This window comes from Volvox carteri (assembly GCF_000143455.1).
Source record: "Volvox carteri f. nagariensis unplaced genomic scaffold VOLCAscaffold_9, whole genome shotgun sequence".
Lineage (NCBI taxonomy): Eukaryota > Viridiplantae > Chlorophyta > Chlorophyceae > Chlamydomonadales > Volvocaceae > Volvox > Volvox carteri.
In genome coordinates, this window is record NW_003307552.1 from 1,936,274 (window position 1) to 1,946,419 (window position 10,146).

The window sequence follows — 10,146 nt, forward strand, 5'->3', positions numbered from 1 at the left end:
TCTAATGATGCAGTAAAATTCCGTAAAGAACCTGTATCCTCTATAATTCTTATGCCTTTAATTTTATGCTTAAATTTTGTAATTTTTTTAAAAATACCTACTACGTAATCATAGTCTGGGCTGATGTGCGGTGTTTCCTGTTCTCCGTGGCTTTTAGGCGTATAGATATTGCCCTTGGGCCTTCGGCGCGTATGGGTAGTTTTACAGGTATGGGGTCACGCACCCCCAACCATGTAACACACACACACAAAAGATATGACACCGCAAGCAATGCGGTGAAGAGCTGACGTGGACAGGCCCATGTTGGCCTGAAGACCCTCCCTACACAACAAACGGCGACCGAGATTGGGTGAGCAGATGGCAGCGAGGCACACAACCTCCCACACACACCCATTCCTCTCTCACGCTGCGCTCTATGCATAGGAAAGGCAGGGAAGCCATCTAGCGCTAGCCTCCAAAGGGCTTCCGAATACCAACAAGGTTCCGTCGATGGAATACCAACAAGGTATTAGCCAAGTTCTCTGGCGATAATACGATATCAACAGCATCCATATGTAGTAGAGGATATTCTAAAAGCAAGTCCCAGGACGAGCGGCAGGAGACGCCAGGCGAAAAAGAAGAAGCCTACAGTAAAGCAGGAGCGGCCGGCGATAAGAATACCACTGAGACCTCTTTGACAGGCAAAGGCATTTTAAACTGGGCTGGAAAGCACATTCGGCATTTCATTTTGTGTGAGCCCATTTCCTTGCTGAGGCAGACGAGCCCATATATGCGGCATGCCACTTGAATGTATTTACGGTTATGTGTCTCGGCCATTGTCGGATGACAGGCGCGGAAAACCGAACCACGTATGTGCTCGCGTATAGATTGCTTGCGAATTGCGACTTGCGACTTTGCGAGTTATTAGCCGTACGCAGGAATGCACTTCATCTGGCATCCACAATAAGTATTGCAACCAGCCATAAATATGTCGGGCTTTCGGTGTTTGAACTCTGTCGTTCATGAGGATCCGGAGCCAGATATGTGCGAATCGGAACCGAATTTTCATGCGAATGTACTCCATTCTTATGCGACAATTTTTCTTGTATCAGCATATCATTCTATTTACGACAAGGTCATTACGCTCAAATTTTGAGCGGCTCTGTAACGAGCTTCGATAGTAGCTACTGCCTTTGCTAGCATTTGTGAAGGTCTTGGCCACAGTGGAGCCACCATAACTTGTAAGTTTACTGCGTACATATTTTAGGAAATACTGGGGCGTTTGCAAAGGTAAGCGCTCCTTGTTACGTGCAATACGGAACGGGTCATGCCAGCCTTCACGGAATCATTACTTTACACGCAATTTAGAGCTAAAAATATTCAATGTCAAGACTGCCACGATGTCTTAATGATTGCCTGTCTTTTCTAGGCGGGTAAAAGACTACCTCGATTTCTGCTGTTTTTGTTCGCCGCCTTCGACCTACAATGACCAACTACATCTTGCGTCACCCTTTTCCTCACCGCAGCCCGGCTTCTTAACGTGAGAACCTGCACATTTTCGTTGAAACAAGCATTCATCATCCAGCAGGGAAGTAAAGAGTGAAGCAACGCCATGTCGTCAGCGTCCTACACCGCCACCGCAGCGTGGTCCACGCCCATTCCAGGCGCATGCGAACGCACCCCGTTCGATGCGGCCGACGACTTGATCGACCCCATGGGACTCAGTCCCGAGTCCACCGTCAGCAGCCTCTTTGCCGCCATCAGCGTGCTGGGCACATCGCCCAACACGCCGTGTCATCCACTCTTCCCTTGCGCAACTGAGGTAGGAGAGGCTACGACTGGAAGTGACGTGAATCACCACCTGACTTCTGTGCGCGCAGCGCGCAGCTTCATGGTAGCCTTTTGAATTTTCGTAGCAGCTTCCGCAGCTTTTTTCATAAGCTGTACATCGTGCTTAATTCACCTCGCACACCGCCGCGCGCCTTTTCAGCCCCCCACGCAAGAAATGTTTCAATCGGCGAGCTGACGGCGCCCAAGTACACATACCGAGCTACGTGCACGGCACATGCAAACGCTGAGCGAATTTGCAGAGCTATGGGGGATCCAGCCATCGCGAAAACGCCTGTTGAAAATAACCCAACCTTGGTGTGAGCTCCTTCGCTCGGTCAATCCTCCTTTGCAACCCCCTCCACCTCCACCTCCTGTCCTTGCCCCTGAAGGCCAAACAGCAGCAGTTACCCATCAGCGCCGCCGTGCCGTCTGCCACGGCCGGAACTACGACAACAACCCACGGCGCTGCGCCCTCAAGTTTCACCGCGTCCACGGAACCCTCCCTCCTGCACATGTCCCTCGCTACGCTGCTGGGATGCTGCGAGATGCTTGGCCATCACATGGAGGACCGCTCCGAAATCGCCAGGTAGCGCCGTAGTCCCGTAGGTGCCCCTGGCTTGGCGCGTGCCTTGCCAAAGCACTTGACGGTGGTGCTGCTTCCTTCGGGCAATTGCATCGAACAGTATAAGCCGAGAGGACGTTGCGCGCAAATCGATTGTTAACAATCCTGGCTTGAATTCGATGCGATGTAAACATTACGCTTAAAAACCCCGAAATCGACCTGGAATCAGTCACTTACACTCAAAGCGACTTGGGTTATTGGAGACACTGGCTCCTTCTGGCCCTTGCCCAATAACCCCTTGACGCTAAACCCTGCTTCAAAGCCGCTTCACTCCCGCATTTCACATGACGCGACTCGAACCGTAGCCCCATAATCCTGGCTCCCAAGTCACAATCGGCTTAAACACCACACCCGTCCCAACCCTTAGCCCCCTTCCTCTTCCTCATTCGACTTTTCCCTCCCCGTCCTACAACATCCTCAACCATTTACTCCTTTCCTCTTCTCTCATCGGCTCTCTTCGGTTCGCCTCGCGCCGCCGCCTTCTGCTTACCCCCCTATCTGTTGTTCTCTCCTCTCCCGGGGCTGTGCAGGCAGCAGGACATCGAGCTGCTGCAGGAGATCCAAGGGGCCTCAGCGGTCGAGCTCCGAGACCACAGTCAGCGGCCGTTGTTCGTTGTGGCGCCGTTGGACGTCCTTGTCACACGGGAAGCCACCACAGGTGCGCCCCGACGGTTCCTTGCGGCGTTTAGAATCCACAACTTGCATTGGCCGTGCAGGTAGGGGGGGTCCTTAATCGGCATATGCGGTTTGTTTGGCGAGTGGGAGTGTGGTGCTTGTTCGCGGGGACGGATTTCTGATTTATCTTAAGTTTCGCTGCAGTTTTCTTACCGCAGCATCTGCCGCTGCTGGCGACTGCTATATACAGCCCTTGCATCAGCCTTTACTACGGCTCTGCGCCATTGCGGCTGGTGTTGCTGGCGCTGCCTAGATGCCGCACCATGGACGTTCAACAATCAGTCAAGATTTCAAAGAGCAAACATACATGCTAGATGACTTAGCTCCCTCGCTGCGACGACGCTGCACCCTCTTTTTTGCACCATCAGGTCGCAACCAGTTTCACATCATTGAGATTAATGGTACGGGCATCAGCGGTCTGACCAATTTGACGGAGGCGGCAGTTGAGGACGTGCTGAGGTCGTTCAGGTTAGTTAGTGGTTGGTAGCTGGTGGTTAGGCTGCTAGCGTGATTTAAAACAAGTGGGCTAAGGAACATTTTAATCTGGGGCTGGATCTGGACGGTATAGTAAGGCATATACGCATTATCTATACGACCTAGGGATGAGGGAGCTGAACTAATGTGTTACATGTCAGCTGAGCGACCCTAAATTCTCCGTTTTCTCCTCCGATCCCCATTCCGCCTTCCACACGAATCTCCTAACCTTCGTCGACCTCGTTTACTACTCTCTTATCAACCCCCTATGGCCGCCCTGCTAACCCTTGCTGATTGCTATCCGCGCTTCCCTCGTGTTGCTGCCTTCCCCCATAACAGCGATTTGGCTGCGCACATGACGCAGCCGGATGTCCTTGTGTTGGTCGCCAGCTCCGGACAGGAGACGTACCCACCGGTGAGCCGTACCTTGCATGAGAAGATGCTGTACGTGGAGGCCCTCAAGAGGGGCTTCGAGGCAACCGGTGAGCAATCGCCACATTGGGTTTGTTCGTCTCGTCCTTTCCGTCCGTTTCGGTGTGTTGATTTCAATATATCTTCATTTGCAAATGGCCACGACTGGGTAACGGCTCTTCCGGATTTCTTGAGGGCTAATATTAGCTCGCGGGCGTAGGGTCTCTTCAGTACGGTATTGCTGGGTACTGGGGATGGTCGGATTGGCCACCCCGACCCTCGCTCAGTCAAGACGCTGTGCATTGACCTGTGCTTACATGTGTTCTAAGCTGAGCTACGCGCGCCGTATGTTACTCGAAGCCGTACGTTGACAACTGTCGTTGTTAGTTACGGGCAAACTCCTTTCCCAGTCCCAATTGCAATCCTGCCCCTCAATCCTGGCCATCCCCCGCCCGCCCGACCCCACCACCACCACCACCACCACACCACCATGGCATCGTTGCAATTTTCGGTTCGGACTTCGCTCCTTGCAGGCCGCCGCATTAACATCACCAATATGACACGCCTCGAGAAGCGCCCCGAGAGTATGCCCGCCAGCGGCCCCACTGTGGTGCTGGGCTACATGAAGCAGTTCCGAGCCAACTTCATGATGGATGGACCCACGGGTCGGCTCATGCTCTTCGGGCGCCAGGTACGTTGCCTCTTGCTTTGGAAAAGTGATGTAGGTCTGACACTGGCAAGTACGTAACGCCATGCAAGGAAAGAATCAACACCTTTTTAGTTTAATACTTTAGGATAGCCTGGGAGGGAGTAGTTCCACATTTGCGTCCACGTCAGGGGGGGGGATTTGGTATCTTGTTTGGCTAGGTGGCGGCGTTAGGTCCCAGCTTGTCAGGGTGCATGGGGATTTCAGGGTACACAGGGGGTTTACAAGGGGGGCGTTACCTCGGCTCGGCACACCTGTGCCGACGGTCGGTACGTCTGTGTTAGGGGGAAGCATCGCCAATACGTCTGCCTCTGTGGCTTGGGCAGTATACAAGGTGGTAAGATATACGAGGGGTATCGATAAGATCGAGTCAAGTCCCCACAACCAAAAGTCCTGGCGGTGTTCGATATAACCCCCCCGACACACGCAGGTTCACGCCGCTATCAACGACCGCTTCGTGCTCAACACTTGCTATCAGTTCGATCACCGACTGGACCTCAATGCCTTCCGGGGTTACAATGCCGGATATGCCGCCGGAGCGGATAAGGTGCGGGTGCGAGTTTGATGTTTTGATGTTTGTCATCGCGGTACGGCATGCGTACGACATCACGAATGACCACGGTTGCTGGTTTCGTTGGGGTTGTTACTTAGGGCGGTTTGCTTTGTCATTAAAATATTTTCATGCAGAGCGTTGCGTACGAGTTGTACAACCAGTTCTTCGGCTCCGAGGAGCTCGGCGCTCACTTCCAATGCATGGCCCCCGCCATTAACTTCAGGTGAGTTGTTGGGGTTTGACGCATTCCTGGTGTTCCTTAATGCTGTAGGTGCTAACGGCTTCGGTGTTTAGGGTTGAGAGTTTTAGCATTGTGCGTGTAAGTACGGAGATAAATAAAAACGGTTACGTTGAGCACATTGTCGCTATGATGAGCTGCGGCGGACCACGCGAATGGCCAACTGTTTGCATCTGTACGGCCCCCCGCCATCTACATCCAAATCACAAATCGGGTCCCCGCTGCAGACACCCATTCACCCGCTACCTGTGTAGCAACTAACAATTGTAAAAACCATTCTCCACAGGCGGGCTCGAACTCGGACGGAGCTCATCTCTAGCATCCAGACCTGGCTGCAGTGCAACGCCACGCCGGCGGTGATAAAACCCCAGGTACGGAACCCGTCCGTACGGCGACGACCCTACCGTACGATGCGATTTGGAAACCCCAAAATTAACGCTGTATGTCGCCAAAAATCCTCTATCCACTAGCTGCCACCACAGCTGTGGTAACTATGGGTGCATCGACTGTTTTCCTGCAAAGCAGCAAAGCAGCAGCACAGCGGCGCAGCAGCTTACATGTTCTACCGGGCCGGATTGCGTGCTGTAAATATGGCTGTGTGGATGGGGAAGAGGCCCTATGCAGGCAGGCAGACGCACCCACTGGTAATAACTGGCAGCTAACAGCCCGGCTACCCCCCCCACAGGCTCCTCCCATTCCCACCCCCAAAGCCGCTCCCCGGCCCACATGCTCCGCGCTCCACCGCTGTCCGTAGGGAACAGGCTGTGGACATGGCATCGAGTTCTTTTTCGGGAACTCCTCCTGGGGAGAGACAGCAGCCAAGGTACGGCTTACTACGGCGTTGTACGGTTAGCTAGGATTACTTGTTTCCTGCCATGCGTGTAATAAGGCTACGGGGCCCAGGGCTTTCCAACGGATATTTTCGTTAAGAAAATCACAGATTCGTTTTCGTGCAGTCATCGATTCAGCTCCCTCCCCACACACGCAGGTGGACCGGGCACTTCATTCCGTCGCCTCCAACTACAACCTCCAATGCGGCGGACTGCCATACACCGTGTGCGAGTACCTAGATACAGCTACCATCGATGCCCCTGCGGGCAGCGCCGGTGCAGCCGCTGCGGGCGGCGGCCGTGGTGGTTGCGGCGGCGGCGGCGGCGGCGGTGGCGGTGTCGGCGGGCCTCATCCCAACAAGGTCGGTCACAAGTTCGAGCTGCGTATTGTTGTGTACCGCGCGGGTTCGCAGCTGCGGGCCTTCCCATCCATCGCCAAGGTATGTCGGGGTTGAGGCTGCGTAGGGCTGGTCCTAGGGCTGCGGGTCGGGAATTGGGGCCATTGAGTCGCTGAAGATATGAAATGCTTCTTGGCGGAACGGGGTTTACGGCATAACATGCTATTGGCCCACGCTGCGGGTTTAAAACTGGGGCCCCTCTCCCGGAGGTGCCAAAGAAGCCGAAGAGCGGTGCTCCACCTCCGCCCTCCACCTCCGCCCTCCACCTCCGCCCTCCACTCTGCGCAGGTTGCTCGAGAGGCCTTCGACCCTCGTAACCCCGACAACAAGAAGTCGCTGATCAACAACATCACCACCAGCGCCAAGGAGACGGCGCAGGTACGAGAAGGCGATGGTGTTGGCAGGATGCGCTATCTCCATGGTTCTCTATCTCCCCTGTGTGTATGTATGTATGTGTGTATAACCCTCGGTGTTTCTAGACCAATGTGGAGCAAACCGTGTAAGGTGGGATTGTCCTCGCCTGGATAAGGCTTAAAAACCCTCCAAACGTTTGAACCTCCTTGTCAACTTCCCCAACCTCCCTGGAGGGTTACATGCTGGGTTACATGGTCGTTGAAGAGGCCTCGGCAGATGCTGTGCGTCAACCATCATTTGTACGGCCTTGGGCCGTACAAATTAACAACCACGGCTTTCACTAATCCTACTTCCAATCTACATTCCATTCTACTCGACCTGCAAATGCAGTCCGGCCAGGAGTTCCTACTGCCGCTGTGCAACTCCGATACGCTGGCTGTGCTGGGCATCAGCCGAAGCGAGCTGGCGGAGCTGTGCGTCGCCTCCACGCACTTCATCCGCTATCTGGTGGACCAGGTGCAAGACAATCCGGCGCTGTTCGGACTGCCGGCTGGCGGAGAATGAGGGGAGAGACCCTGATCGTTATGCAAGGAACCATTTAAGATGGACAAATGAACTTAGGCTTGGCCCTAACGGCGGCGAATACGAAATCCGCCTCCCCAGGACACTATTCGGGGGTTGGGAGGGACGGGGGGTTACAACCTGCGTGCTGAGCGGGGGAGGGACTGGGAACAATCGTACAGCTCCTGTGTGTTTTCCTCTCCCTCCTCTCCCTCCTCGCTCTCCCTGCTGCGCTTTGGTGCACTTTGATTCCAACGATGGAGCTCTACACCACGTGGAATGGGAATTATGGGTCAGACGGTATGTCACCATTTGCTAATGCGTTGTACAGTTTTAAGCAGCAGTCCTCGTACATTTTCTGAAAAAGCACGCATGTCCTCCGTGCACTTTGTCAATGATCGCAGTTTACTGATTATGTGTCTGACATTTATTGTCCTGTTATGAACGCGGGTGCTGAGGGCCATACAGCAGGGGGGCAAACCGCCCTTCAGTTCCCCACCACCCAAACACAAAACGCCAGGCTGCGACCTGCGACGTACTCTTATCCTTATTACTGGTACTCCCCTCGTGTTTATGCACGCTTATGAATGGTCAGACATTTGTCTAGCGTTGCTTGCAGCGTGACTGCCACGACTTCCACATTCACGTTTTGCACTTCAGTCGGATTGGCTTATCACGCCGACATCTGCTATGGTTTCTGGGTCAGTGATGTTGTGTGCCCGGGCTGTTCCTGTTTTGATGTAATGTTGGTTGCTCGGAAAAGCTTGAGGCGCGATGACGGACACACTTTCCGTGCGCTGCTTAGCCGTGTTGTGGTTCGTGAGAGCCGTGCGGGGTCCGCCCTCCAAGAAACTCGTGCTCTGTCTGTGGCTGCGATCTGCCGGGCGCGCGATCGTGGTTGTCGTCAACAGTAACTATAAAAGGCATTATTTTGACGGGAAGCAGAAAAGACGAAGAAACCCTAAGCATGTGTGCATGCATGTATGTAAGTAGGAAAAAAAGCGCATCGACGGTGTCCTACACCCCCGCAACGAAATGTGATGTAGCACGGGCGTTGCGGCCGTTGCTACTGTTATGATGCTGTGGGCGCGAGGCACATTTCGTCAGCTGATGTGCCGCCTGGATGTGTTGTGCCGCAGACGTGGCCTGTTCGTTCGGTATCGTGTGGTAGGAAGCGACGGTGCCTGGGGATGCCGAGGATCTATCTGAAGGAGGCTACTTCGAATTTTGCCTACCTGCGTTGGACATTTGCTGTCAGAAGCAACTGTACGCCTGGGCAGCACGTACATACGGTTGAGTGGTACGGTAAACAATTTAATGTCGTTGACGTTTCTTGTCCCTCGTGCCTGCGTGTGGAACCGAATGCCTGCTCAATGGCCCCTGCCTGCCTGCGCGGGTGCTTTTACTTCTTTGCCTGGGTTCATGATTGATCACTCGCCAGCAAAGGTTGGCAGCGCTGGATGAGAAGGACTGTTGACAGTTAGCCAGCAGGTCCTCCTACTTCCGTTTTTTTGGTAGCAATACATACAGTCGTGCTAACAGTCGTACATACACTCGTATCTTGCGCGGTGAGCCTCACGCACATCGTTGCGTCGCTCCGTCCTACTGCAGCTCGCGTTGTGTGTATGTGTCACACATGCTCACAACAATGGCACGATAAAACCTTCTGGTTGCGTTGCATTGGGCAACTTTACCGCATAGTACATGTACCAATGTGTCAAACCGGATCGTGGTGACGCCTGTGCGTGGTGATGTAAAGATCGGCGGGCAGTCAAGGCCTATGCTCAATGGTGGCCTCGAGAGAGAGATGGAGAACCGATTGAAATCTAAACCGGAAGATTCGAAAATATGCGTCTGATTTGCAACATACCACACAAATCGTACTAATAATACATTACATAAAACCCTAAAACCCTAAATGTAATAATGCGAGCTTGCGTTAAGTAAGCTGGGTTAGTTGGGCGTAAGGCCCAATGCGTAACTGTTAGACTAACTGTTTCGCAACGGCCCGTGTCCTCAGGGCCGTCATTTATTGCGCGCATTAAGCTGGTTAGCTTATCTTGTTTTTGTTGTTCAGCGCGCGCTGATCAACAAAACAGGTCCCGCGCCTTCGGCGCGCTTTCTGTTACTATACCGCTGTGCCTTCGGCTCGTCAGCGAGACCCATCGGGTAGAGTGCAGTGGAGAATATAAAGCACTAGCACCATAGAGTTAGCCCACCTTATTGAAGCACCTTTAGTAGTGCTAGTGGCGGCGCATGTCCCGGTATCGCTAGGCATGACTCCGCTGGTGGAGGCAACTCACAGCTATCCTACATAGCTAACTGGAATGTCACAGACTGGCATTTCCTCGAGGGCTTCTGCGACGCAGTTTATGCCCCCTGCTTTCTCCGGAGCGGGTCAACAACTCCCGCCCACCCCGGACCCAACAAGCTTGCCCCTGCAGCTACAACACTAAATGTCCGCTTGACGACGTATTTCATCAAGCTCATCGCCGAGGTTGGGCGCGACGCGAAG

General features: G+C 53.7%; 1 protein-coding gene across 1 annotated transcript; it reads left to right on the forward strand.

Moving 5' to 3' along the window:
* The first annotated feature begins 1,098 nt into the window (after positions 1 to 1,098).
* VOLCADRAFT_120613 (uncharacterized protein) lies at positions 1,099 to 7,710 on the forward strand. Its single transcript, XM_002948191.1, has 14 exons — positions 1,099 to 1,220; positions 1,506 to 1,801; positions 2,199 to 2,395; positions 2,962 to 3,089; positions 3,475 to 3,574; positions 3,920 to 4,062; positions 4,525 to 4,682; positions 5,128 to 5,244; positions 5,385 to 5,473; positions 5,775 to 5,859; positions 6,243 to 6,311; positions 6,477 to 6,758; positions 7,005 to 7,094; positions 7,461 to 7,710. The coding sequence occupies exons 2-14, from the start codon at positions 1,592 to 1,594 to the stop codon at positions 7,632 to 7,634; spliced, it is 1,842 nt and encodes a 613-aa protein (XP_002948237.1). The 5' UTR covers positions 1,099 to 1,220; positions 1,506 to 1,591; the 3' UTR covers positions 7,635 to 7,710.
* The last annotated feature ends 2,436 nt before the right edge of the window (positions 7,711 to 10,146 follow it).